This window comes from Atractosteus spatula, chromosome 16 (assembly GCF_055471065.1).
Source record: "Atractosteus spatula isolate fAtrSpa1 chromosome 16, fAtrSpa1.hap1, whole genome shotgun sequence".
Taxonomy (NCBI): Eukaryota; Metazoa; Chordata; class Actinopteri; order Semionotiformes; family Lepisosteidae; genus Atractosteus; species Atractosteus spatula.
The window spans coordinates 10,057,501-10,070,924 of NC_142721.1; the positions used below are offsets into that span (position 1 = coordinate 10,057,501).

The window sequence follows — 13,424 nt, forward strand, 5'->3', positions numbered from 1 at the left end:
TAAATTAAGCCCTCTCTTGTACGTGCTCTCACATCTTGGCAATTTTATGCATTGTGATGCACATCCAGGTGGAACCTAATATTTTGTATATAAACACATCTAACAAATCTAGTGATTGGTGACAGAGGATTTACTCCTAAAACCGTTAAGCTGAAAGGTATCTGAAATCAGCAGTCCCTTATCTGAATCGATAGGAAATATAGGATCCATGCTAAAGCTTTCTTAGAAAAAGAAAGGTTGATTCAAGCTCTAGCCATCATATCGCAGAAGGGAGTGCCAAGCCAGTGTTCAGTGACAGGCCAGGCTCTGCCGTAAGCAGTCTCTTCTCTTTCCCATGCATAAAGTGCAGCCAGCGATGGCTGGAAACAAAGGGCCCCTCCTGGCCACTGAATACAGTGACACTCTTTCTGTGAGGAGCCAGGACAGCTTTTTGTATGCACCCTGCTCTAGTGCAACAATAGCCCACAATGAGTTATTGACTTGTTTATATATGGGTCTCTTTTCAGTATCTAACTCTGACTCCCACAGTCTGGACAAATGATTGATTTTGCGCTGAGCAGAAAAAAAAAGAAAAGGGGAAAGAAAGAGAGGGAAGGGCCCCCGAGTTTAACTCTCTAACATAAACCTCCTTTCCCCGTTTGTCCATTTTCTGAATAGAACCTTATTAAAATGCACTTTTCAGAAAATACCTGCAGCTGGCTATTAGAAGTGTGTTCTGTATAAATAAATAAGTAATTTGTCCCAGTGTTTTGTAGGGTAACAGGCTATGAAGTCTTCCATTACATGTTTTTACTTGACTGTCAATAGTTCAGTAATTAAATACTGTTGGGAAAGGTTGTCACGGATGTAAATGGTTCTATAAATATTTTTTCTGTTTTGTCTAGAAGTGTAATTAATATACTGAGGTTTACAGAAAGTTAAAACCAAATAATATCTACATTAAAGTATTTATAATCTGAATCTATTTCCTAATCCACGTTATATTCTTTAGTTTTTCATGACATATCAAACATAAATCTCCTTATGGCCATCATGGCATTTTAAGAACACATCTTAAACAAGGCAATCCAGGTTTTGTCCCTAGTTTTTAAAGATATGACTGAATATTAAGCATCCTCATGGCATCTTCTGTGATATTTTCTTATTTCTTTTTGTTAGTGATATTCCTGTTTTTTCCTGTTTCAAGTCATAAAGAGAAAACTAAGATTACTGACGCTGTAATGCTCCAGCATTGAATTCTCAAACTATATCTTTGTTCATATAGATTATAGATAATGCAACATACTATACTTTTGTAAATGCACATAGAAGATAGTATTGAATAATCTAATGCATACTGTATGGGTTCCATTTTTTTGTTTTTAAAATATTAATACACATATTGCTCCTGTGAACTGCAGTGCAGCAGCAACAGGTGAGTTCAGTATGAATGAATAATAGTTCCAAAGGTAAAAAATTAGTTGGCTGAATATCAACTTTTACAATGCTTTTGAAATCTATAGAAAGATAATAATAAAGCCTTCAAGAAAGTCTTGAAACAACACAGACATTTAAACATAGTTTTGGTAATTAGACCAATGTGAAGACCTTTTTGATATTTAATTCAAAAACAAATTTTTTGGTATTCATCTGCTAGTACAAATTATGTCAAAATGTAGAAATTGCATTAATAAATTTAACAAAAATGTTGTATTGCAACAACAAAACACACACACAGTACTGATGTTTGCAGGAAGAAAGAGGAGAAGAAAGTTAGCATGAGAGGTCAGAGATGATGGTATGGCCAGTCCAGTTAGCTAGGACACACAACTGGACCCGAGGAAGATGAAATTGAAGACGTTTGCACACAAGCAAAGAAAGCAGTAAGCAGGTTTAGATCCAGAACCTTTGATGGGTATACTTTTTTTGGTTGTTGTTGTGATGAAATATGTCGTGATGAAACTGTGTCCAGTGAATTGACGGCTACTTGGTGTGATTTCAGTGAGTTGTTTTGCTTTAAAAGTGATCAAAGTGTCAAAGAAGGCCATGATGAAACCGCCATGTTCTTGACATAACACAAAGTGTTGGTTTTAGGATGTGATATACAGTCCCATTTGTTAAGGAAGCCTATGTGAAACACTTTTATTTTTCATCTTTAGCTGAATTTTGCGCTAGATAACAGTCCAGAGAAAGTTCGGAAAAAGGAGATTCTCTCTCTGACCACAGAAGAGATGTACAGTGCACAGGAAAGTGTAAGTACAACATTGCAATAAACTTTATCAATTCTGTTTATTTTTTGATTATTTCAAATTTCCAAGGAGTTTTCCTTTAGTTTTCTGATTCTGTTATATGATTGAATGTGTCTGCCTGTTTATTCATTCTGAAATGGTATTTTAATTTGATATCTTGTCAACAGGGTGCATTTGTTGTGCATTTGCTATTATATTAGCAAATTTATTTGAATGGTGCTATTTTACTATATTTACCTGAAAAGAATGTCATGAAACCAATAAACCAGATTCATTCATTATACATATTGTGCTGAGTAGATTTTGTTCTTTGAATTCTGATATTTTTTACATTTTAGTTACATTTAGTGTAAATCTATGCAAGGTAAGCCACAGAAAGATTAGCCTTCGTTGATTTAGTTTTTCACTACTAACATTTGTGTTGATTTCAACAATGTAAATTCTCAATGAGTATACAAAGAATTAACATTTTCACAGTGATTGCAGCTCCATTTAAAAAGTTTTTATAAAATGGTAGAGAATATTTTTAATGCACCTGGACTGACTGGAAATTAAATGATTGTATTTTGTTCAAAATAAAAATATTAAAAATGTATAGCTAATATATATAAATATCCCCCTATTCCCCACAGTGTATTTAACTGTTAAGATGTGTGGAACTGTCTTGTGATATACTATGTTTTATGTGCAGTATCTACCAAATATACAAAATCTAATTTAAACAATGAAGCAGCACTTTTCATAAATTTCCTATTCAGTTTAAACTGAGCTCAATCTCTGTAATTACAAAGACCATTTCCAATTTTACTTTCTTTTCACAGTCACAAAGCTTATAACAGCATTTATACTGTACCTGCAAATATAAGCATCATATCTCCTCGAATATGAACAGTCAAGTACAGTCAGACCTAAGGCAGTGGTGAAGCCACTCTTGTCCGGAGTTTAACTTTCTTTCCCTGTTCTCTTGAAAGCAGTAATTCATTCTTAACAAGCATCTAGATGATCGCAAGTTGTTTGGCTCCGCAAAAGACTAATAGGTGTGACAGAAGTAATTACCTCTCTGTAACTGTTCCCCTGCAATTTAACCCCTTCAGGTGGACAAGCTGATTGATGAATTACGAACTGCTATCAAGAAGCACAAGGGTCAGCTCTCAAAACTCGCCCAGCAATTACAGGCTGAAGAGGAGCAACACAGTAGCTATGTGTTCCAGCACATTAAACAACTTTCACCCAACTCCAATTCCCCGCAAGGCCTGCAGCTAAAAGTGAGTGCCACTCTTATCTTGTCAGTTTGTCATCAAAAACCTGAAAGGAAACACAATATTGCTTTAGCTTTACACATTGTTAGAGCTTAAAATTCACTACCCGTTGCCTTGTTCCATAAACACCTTTTTTAGATGAACAGTTTTGACAGGATATCTTGAGTCATTCCCCGTGGTGATAAGTTTTAAAGTGAGCCTTATTTGCCATCTTTTTTTTGCAGTTTGCAGTATACGTACAGTATTTTGGACTAAGTTTCACAGGTTGTGCTATTTCTGATTAGACACACACCAAAAAAGTGGAGCAAAGGATTCTTTGATATACTGTAAGCAGAAGTGTTCAAATGTGAACATAAATCAGCTGTGATCATATTGCACAACAGTGTACGTAGCACACTGTGGTTTGCCATTTTCCAGGGGGCATGTTCTTATACTGTTCAGTCCTAGAAGCTTAATGTTGAGAAACCCATGGTTTCACATCATTGATCTTATTACAGCAAGCAGGGCAAAATCACACCGACTCACGACTACATCTAAGAATAATTATAGGAAATCTAGATCTTAGAGAACTAATAGAGATGATACTATAGTTGGCCAAACTGTGATTTAATACAATACATTTTTATCTATATACATTATAGATATATACATCTGATTCATTTGTCTGATCATCAGAAATATAATGACAAACATATACATACAGTTAAGCAAATTTTTCTGTACATGAAAGACATTCACATTTTTAACATTTTCATAGAAAGCACCTATTCTACAGTACGTCTGCCATGTACAGTGTGTGCATTTGTTGCTCATGCAAAGAGCAGTATCTTTTAAAAATAATACACTTTGGAGTGCTTATTATTTTTTGAAAATCAACACCAAACCTGAAAATGTCTAATGGAGAGTTAATCTGGGCATTTAAGATTTCATGTTCCTTTTATTTTCTTTTAAAAGCTGGTAAGAATGCCCGTTTGTAATTAACACGTGTACGGCGTCCCATCACTGTGTTCAGCCCCTGAATTTGTGACATTATTAGAAAGAGCAAGGGATTCATTTGTAACGAAAACAGCCAGGAACACATTGTGTCATTTCTGGTGTTCCTAAACACCAGTAATCTTTCATGACTATTCCCAGGGTTAGGTGAAGTTTCCCTTGCGTTACCAGTGACAAAGAAATAGAGGACTGCTAATCTGATTTAAGGCCTGCGTTTATTAAAAATGTCATCTCCCATGTAGTGCCTGTTGTAATGAGGCAGGTTTTCTTCCCTTTCCCTGACATCCGCCAAGGTACCTTGGGAATTGCCAGCTGGGCGGCCAGCGGGAAAAGAAAGGGCCTACCGAAGTTACAACACTATCCCAGTTGACACATGGCCTAAATGTACCCAGTGAACCTTACTGCCACAGACACTCCTGTACCCAGGGAGTTTGTCCTCTCGCATAACACTTAATTTGTTTGTTACCTCTCAATTAGTGGCTCTTCATGGAATATTTGCTTTACTTGCATTACAGAGTTAGCCCTGTCACATCTGCGCTATGGCATAATGTGACACTCACTTGAAGCCTAAATGGACAGCAGATGCTGAATATTTTTTATTAAGAGCTGGAAGAGAGGGGCGGAGTACATCATTGTCATTGTTTATTTTCATTAAGCTGCCTTTTTTCTTTAATCATTAGCCTGCAGCTAAATTAATTGCACATGAGTTTACGCATCCAAGAAACCTCGGGAGTCTGGATCACTCTGAATTTAAACTGGGGAAAAAATTTCTGTCTGTAAGCTGCGTCCTGTCTAGTAGAGTATGGTGCGGGTTTGTGTGAACCCAAAGGGATTAGGAGCTTTGTTCTTTAGGAAAAAAACAAAGATCCACACAACCAGAAGGATTAATGGATGCCAATAATAAGAAGCCACAGCCATCTGAGGTTATTTCTACCTAAAATATTCAACCTAATTTTCTGAAGCGAGAACAGACAGCATATTGAGAGTGCCGACCCCATGTGTGCAGAAGAAGTTGCTATTTTACATCAGGTGATAAGAGCTACAGTACCTGACTTCAGCTGATGCCTTCTCATTGACCTAGAGTAAAAGTTTTGCTTGTGAAAGAGAGAGAGAAAAGAGAATCCTTTAGCCTTTGACACAGTTTTTGTTTTTAGTCATTGCTGATTGACTTTAACTGGATGTACTGGATATACTCTAATGGAAGCAAATATGAAACAGCTTTTTTTAATGAGTTTTCAGATATAACTGAAAGCAATAATGTACAGTAGGCATGTTTTTATGTACGCAACAATGCAGCAGTGTAACATTTTCATCTTCAATGTGTTTTATTTAGAACTTCCTTGCATTTTGTTTATATGTCAACTATAAATACTATATGGAAAACACTTTAAATATTAATGTTACAGTATAATGTTGTCCTTAAAAATAATCACGACAAGGGTAGTTGTCAAAGTGTGTCAAGTTTTGTAAAACCTTTAGTGTTTGTTGACGAATAGGGCTGAGAGGTATTGTATATTGCATACATTCCATAATTTGAAACTGGGTTTTTAATGCAATATAAATACACTGAAAAGACCCTGATGAGCAGTTTAAATTAATTTATGTCAATGCTGTATTTGAATTAAAGTATTAAAGGTAATAGCAATATATTTGGTCTGCAAATGTTAGTTATGTAGTGTATGGTGCAAGATGTTTTACTTTGAGGAATTTCCATTAGTGTAAAAATTAAGCAAGTACTGTACATAAAGAGCTCTGAGCAGCTATATCAGGATACTCATTTGTCTGTGTTTCTCAGTAAATACGTCCCTGTTCATCTCTGGATGGTTCTGAAGTAATGATTCATTCTGAGTTATTTCTGGATTATCAACATGAAGATGTAGATTTTTACAAAAATTAAGTGAAATGTTTGGAGTTAAAAAGTTTTTGTAAAACCTAAAAGAAGCCCAATTTATTTCTCCTTTAAGAGATTGTTTGCTCTCTTTTGTTGTTGGTAAATTCTGATTTTTATGCTGGTCAATATCAAGGTCCTTCATCCTAAATCAAAATACTTCCTGGAAGATAATGTAAGACTGTAATAGCTTAGATCACAACAGGAATGACATTTCCAAAAGTTTATAGTAAATTCTCACTTACTGGCCACTTACTGGAGTGCTGTGCTTTTGAGGCAATGATGAGCTCACTTTGATCAATTACAAATTGTACAGAATGATCAAGTGACAGATCATCAGTTAAATGACCTGGTATTTTTGATTGTTCAATTATTTTTTTCAATAACGTGCATTACTTAAAAACAATAATATGTCATAGTTATGACATAATTTAGAGGAATTATTACACATAATAAGACTGTTGAAGATTAAAAATGCAATAATTAAAATGATGTTTCTGACATGAAGCATTGTTTTTTTTAACCCAAATCACTAAATAGTGGAAACCAAATTTATAAGTGATTTTGTTTCATCTTCATACAGTACGCTTAAGTTGTAACTGCCTGCTTCATTAAGTCACTTGTAACATCTATGTAGATTCTGAATTTTCATCAGTTCACATTCATCAAGACAAAACCATGAATTTAGCTAACCCTGGTCTATGGTCATGCAAATATATATAAAAATCTATGGTCATTGACAATAAATAAAACATTAATAGTTGCAGTTGTTAGAAGTTTTGTTTTTAGTCAAATTAAAACTATTATAAAAATAAACATTTGGGTTGTAATGATAAATAGCTGCCAAAAATATGACACTTCCATTTCCAGGTGAACAAAATAAAGATTGCGTGATGCATTGTAAAATATTGTCAGAAAGCTATATTTGTCTTGTCAATATATGTTTTTACAGGTTTATGAAAATGGACAGGAGACTGGGGAGACAGTTGTTCACATCAGTAAGATAGAAATGGAAAAGGGGTGTGGCAGTGACATAAATCTTATGATGAACCGGGTAGGTTGAAAGAGAGAATCATTTTTGCACAGTATTGATAATTCTATACGATATGCGTAAGAACAAGTGGACTACTTGTTACCTTACAATTCACACGCAGATACAGCTTCCCACTCTTTGTTAATATGATATATACAGTATGTGAGATACCAATCTTAAGAGATTAAGAGATTTCAAACAGCAGAAAGAAATACTGGACTCTAGAAATACAGCCACTATCATCAGTGCCTTATTTTTTTGTGTGCATTACAAAAATACTAGAAGAAACTATTCTGTTGCACGTACAGTATACGGACATTGCTAATATTGGCATTTGAACCATTCCAGTTTTTTTTCGGTTGTACATAAGAAAGTATTGATTAAAAATCAGTACGTGTAGACTGGAAAGTGAAGGACATGCATGCATGTATGTTAATGTATTTATACATGTATGTTTACATGTATCGATGTGCCGTATACAGTATATAAATAAGGATACATACCTATTGATAAATATAGATTTAAATTAAGATGTGGAAAAAGAAATTGGCATTTTCTGAATGACAGATCGTTGCTTCTGGTCTGTAAGTGTTGCCATCCCTGTCAGACAAAATCCTATTTTGTACAGCCAGAGCATTATTATTCAGTGTCAGGATGGGGGGTCAGAGCCCAATAATAATCCTGTTGCACCCCCTGCTGGTTAAAAGCCTGTGCTCATTTTGTCAGTGTACACCAAGATAAACAGCTCAGTCATTTCACACTTCCTTAACATCTATTTGTAATTCAATTGTTATGTGTCACCATTCTATTCTAGTAAATGATTGAGCCAGTTGCTTCTTTATGTCTTTACCTTTCCCTATTATCTTTTCTTTTTTAAAAATAAATTCTCTCCGTTCCCAGCTACTGCAGATGATTCATCAAAGAGTGCAGTCTTCCCCAGGTTACAGCCCCTCAGGTCTGAAGCTTATCCCTGCTTGTTTGTTTGATGAACAAGGAACAGTAATACAGAATCCACTTCTCCTTCAAAATGAGCAAAAGGTTTGGGTGTCATACGGCGAAGACTACCGGTAAGAATTGTATTTGATATCTCTGAGAGTCTCCTCGCTCGCAGCCTTTGACAAGCTAATTCAAAGCGTGGCATAATCCCTACATTGCCCCCAAGTCAGACACAGCAACTGTTTTTATTACAACCCTGGGAATTTTCAAGAGGTCTCGTTTGCGGCGGAATTGTTGGAGGGACATGACATCCCTGCTTCTGACTTGCTCTCATAATGTCTTGTCATCGTTCCTGATGTCTGCCTGTCAGCACAGCAAGCAGGGTTTTTTCATGTCTGAATAGTCACCTTAATGATGGCAGATGGAAACGCCACAGGAGGCTGCAGCCCATCACACTGTCATTGTTGTGGGCCGCCCTGACCCGCTACTGTGTTCCCATCTTATTTCTGTACTCCTTCAATACTTAAGGCAAAGTGAAGAGTAATTGAAAAGTATCTTTTAGGAAGCTACAGGAAGGCACAATCATACTCTAGTTCTCAGCCTTATTTGTTGTTACTGGTTCCAGATGTAATTCAATTGAGTATCTTAACAAAATATGTCAATGCACAGCTATAAACCGGTTTATATATTTTGGTTGGCAATTTCTCTGTCAGTTCAGTATTTAAAGTAATTGTCTCCTCAGTTTATTTATAAATACATTGTTTATAATTAGTCAATTTATAAAGAGTCATTGATTACAATTACTTCAACTTTTTTAGAAATATGAATTCAACCTGTTTTGTCTTTTACACTCTTTCATTTCTTTATGCAATATTCATAATTTTGTGTAGAAATTGAAATCTTGCGCATTTTATGATGATTCTCTTTAGTTTTTGTATTCTGTAATTTATTATCGCAGATGTGTCCAATGTGTTTCCTGTCATCTCCAACTCTGTGATGACATCTTATTAAGAGGCTGACATCTTCAGTATTAAGTTAGGCTGTGTCTGAGGGACGCTGTGTGGCTGTTGACATCTGATAGTTGACTCCACTTCTCTTAATAGCTTTGAAGTGAATTTTGGAAAAACACTGTAGTTCAGAAGAGTGCAAATTCATGGTAAAAGAGTTTAAAATGGTTCATACTGAAAGCTATTAGCATTCTATTTCACACCCTCTTGTTTACTAAATTGCAAAAGGCTGAATTTCTTTCCACTTTCGGATGCCCGTATTTCCCAGTGATATTTCCTGTATGAAGAGTGCACTCAAGTGAGAAGAAACACATTAAGAACTCAGTTCCAGCTATCTGCAGTAAGAGCAAAATCCTTCAAATCCAGACCTCAGATTAATTCTTATTCATCTGGCCTAAAAGCACTACCGCAGTATATCCTTCAGATGTCTACATACAGTACTTTATACAGATTTATACCTGTAAATTGTTTATATAAAGATTATATCGGTTTTCTTATAGACCTAGTGATTATTTGGGTGTATTCTTATTACTTCATTCTGTAATAATTTTAATACACTATCAATAATACTTATGCTGCAAATAACATAAAGTTCATACATTCCTACATTTGTTACATAGCTTATTTGCCATATTTTTAAATTTAATAAAGGTTTTATTATAAAAATATCATTCTGTGACTAACATTTGCATATGTTGGCTGAAAACCTTTTCCTGCTATGCACCTAGACTATGGAATACTCTAGTGAAATTGAGAATGCAGAGTCTCTGTTTTTAAATCTATCCTTAAGATTTGTTTAAACTTGCATTCCCACACAATATATTTATGCAGTTTATTGTTTATATTTATGAAATTATTATTTATTATATATTGATTGATTCCATGGAACAGGCTGTATTGTTTCACCTAATGAAACTGTTACATATTGCACACGATCAAGAGACTGGGGTAAGGATGGCAATGTCCACGTTAAGCTTTCATAAGAGCTTTATGACGAAAGGTCCCTGAGACACTGTCCTTTCAGATAGTCTTGTAAGGAAGCCACTGTAGATCAAATGAGCACATTTGTAATGTAACAATGTAATGCTTGTCCAACCAGTGCATTTTATTCAGGTTGGACTAGCCTGTAGGACTAGGACTAGGATCTTTTCAAAGCCACAAAGAAAATAAAACATTTGACAGAAGGTCTCCTTTGTTTTTGGATCAAACAATAATATTGTGATTATCTTTTTTTTTGTTTGTGGTGCAATTTATGTTGAATCTTGGAGGTACGAACCAGATTTTTTTTCTTTTTAAATCAATTACATTATTTTATCCGTACAACATTTTTGGTGCCTACTGTGTATTCCTTTGTTTTGAAGAAGTCAAATCTTTTGTTAAGAACGTAAAATGTTCTTGCTGCTCAGCACATAGGCGCTTTGATAGAAGGTACAGACATATCTGTTCAATTGGCTTGTTGGGATTATTTAATTGCTCATTGCTTTACCAGTGAGATGCCTGCTGTGTCTTTGCCACACTCCTCTAGGTTATGAAGTTCAGGTCTGACCCGGAAGGATTTTGCTCTGTATCATGGGAGAGGGCAATCTGGAAACTGGTCCACATGTTTATTCAACCCAAAGCCTCAAAACTGTGCCAGATGGCATGATGGCTTTTGTGAGGCAACTGAGAAACCACTGCTGATCAGACTAAGACAGTCAAGCTTATTTTCACTTACAGCTCAATTTGGATTTAAGCTGTAGCACAGAGAAATGAAACACAGGGCTTTACACCCTGGTGCTGCCTAATCCCTCTAAAAGTCATTGTGAACTGATGGTTAAGCAAGTCTTCACTGGGATGAGTTCAGTAGGTTAAACCTATTTCTTAGTGGACAATGATCCACATCAAAAGAGCACAATGCAATTCAGCACAATGTGTTTGGGGTTGAATAAAAGCACAGAATGTGACTTGCCAAGAAGAGAAGTGTATTAATAAGCCTGCTTCCATCTCTTCGCCTTAACATATACATGTAGTTTTGACCCAAAGGTAAAGGGTCTTTTCTGAAATTAGATCAAGTATAACTTGAGTTTTTATTCCCTATTTGCAGGGTAAAGGTTGATTTCAGATTATTCTGTTGTATTCATGTATTGTTAGTCTGTAGGTTTGCTTATTTTTCCAGGTTATTGAATCACCATAAGCAAAATATTTTCATAATCATTGGTGTTGTTTGGAGTTGCAGTACATATCTTGTTTTTCTCAGATATAGTTTAGAAGAAAAATACGATTACTGGTTCAGATCGTGATAGACATGTGATGTGGTTGATGTGCTACTCAAGAATTATTGGAGAAACAAATATTTCAAACGAATTCACTAACTGATATACGTCAATTTAAATTACAGAAAAATTATATTAATGTGATATATTATTTGTTATAAGTATATTATTTTGGTTTGCTTTCATTTTTAGGGATATAATTTATACTAAAGTAACTGTATAAATACTACTATGTGTACTGTTCAATAGTATTTAGTTATGGAGAATTTAACTAATGAGGAAATACAGCTAAACATTCAGCCTATATAAAAATTGACACATACATATATTTCATTAGCTGTGGCCAATGCTAGCCTTCTAGCGATACATTTATTTTAATGTACTTTGTAAGCAGTAGAAGAGGAAATAATTGAATTATAATTAACACTCATCTTACTTGATTTGCCTGGAAACATTTTAAAGAGGATTTTTTTTCTAATTAGAATTCTTGTCTTTTTTTCAAATAATTATTTCAAGGTTGTTTCTTCAGATTAATTCTGAGACCTCCTCACTGACTTAGTTCTAGAGAGTCCTGGTTTACAGTATCACAATTCAAAACAGATAAAGATAACTACCAAAACTTTAATTTATTGCCTGGGGAAAGTACTTTTTGCACAGGAAATATTCTGAAATTTTAAATAATCTTATATTATTTGGCAATATTAATATCTCTTGAAAGCTTGTGAGTAAAAATGTGACTACATCTTTAAGCATGAAAACGTTTAAATTAAAACAGAGTTGAAACAGTAGTTCAATACTCCTTAAAAGCACTTAATTAAGAAATCAAGTCATTGCACTGATGTTGGATGTTGTATGATGTTACTAATGGCAAAACCATAAAAGACTTTTTTAACAATACTACTAGAAGGAATAAATACCACACTGCAGTGTTTATTCTGTAATCTTTTACGTATTTTAATTCATAAGGAAATCCTTATAAAAATGATTTCTTCATTATTCAGTAAATCTTAACAGAACAGCATAAAATCCCACTTGTAAGTTTGAAAAGACTTCTGAACAAATAGGATTCCTCAATCACTTGTTGTTCGGATACATTATAAAACAAAATGTCAATGCATCAGCCAAGACAGAAATTTAGTATATAGGCACAAATGTGATATACTGTATGTCCTGTCAAAAGTAATTTTGTTTAAAATAGTTATATTGTTTGTGGATAATCTTTATATTCATACCCTGCCAGCAGAGTGCTGAAATAAAAGAAAAAAAAAGAATTAATTGACAATTTGTCTGAGCACTGGAAAACCCAAATCAAAGGTAATTCATTAGAACATGAAAATGAAGTGCCGTGTTTTAGGTGAAGTAGAATTCCAGTACAGAGAATTGTAAGAATGCATCCATAACCCCAGACTCGGGAGGTATCAACATGTTGCCTTTTATAAATGGAGTTGGGTTCCAGATGTGATTGATTGATTGATTGACTGACTATTCTCATGCTGGTCAATCACCTTTCCTGTGATACTTAGGCTGCAGCCCAGCTGCTTTTAATCAAGGGCATGGCACCACCTGGAAAGATAACATCATAACCAGCCACAAATGTCTATCATATCCTTAAATAACATCAGCACACATTGAGATATGTTTCATGTTCTGACAAAAACAAGTGTGCATGCAACGGCTCATGATTAGGTAATCACTTTTTATTTAGCAGAATATGACAGAACAAATAAAAAACAGAACACATAAGGACATATTGTGTACAATGAGATGAAAATCTGGAGAAGGGACTGTGGTATCAGTTCATAAGTCAGAGTTAACCAAAGTTTTTATT

General features: G+C 34.8%; 1 protein-coding gene across 1 annotated transcript in view; it reads left to right on the top strand.

Moving 5' to 3' along the window:
- Nucleotides 1-13,424, top strand: part of LOC148819544 (doublecortin domain-containing protein 1-like) — an 87,227-nt gene that overhangs the window by 34,601 nt on the left and 39,202 nt on the right. Inside the window, exons 8-11 of the mRNA XM_088934924.1 lie at nucleotides 2,139-2,231; nucleotides 3,323-3,493; nucleotides 7,321-7,422; nucleotides 8,302-8,468. Coding sequence (XP_088791050.1) covers nucleotides 2,139-2,231; nucleotides 3,323-3,493; nucleotides 7,321-7,422; nucleotides 8,302-8,468 — 533 coding nt within the window. The remainder of the gene's footprint in view (nucleotides 1-2,138; nucleotides 2,232-3,322; nucleotides 3,494-7,320; nucleotides 7,423-8,301; nucleotides 8,469-13,424) is intronic.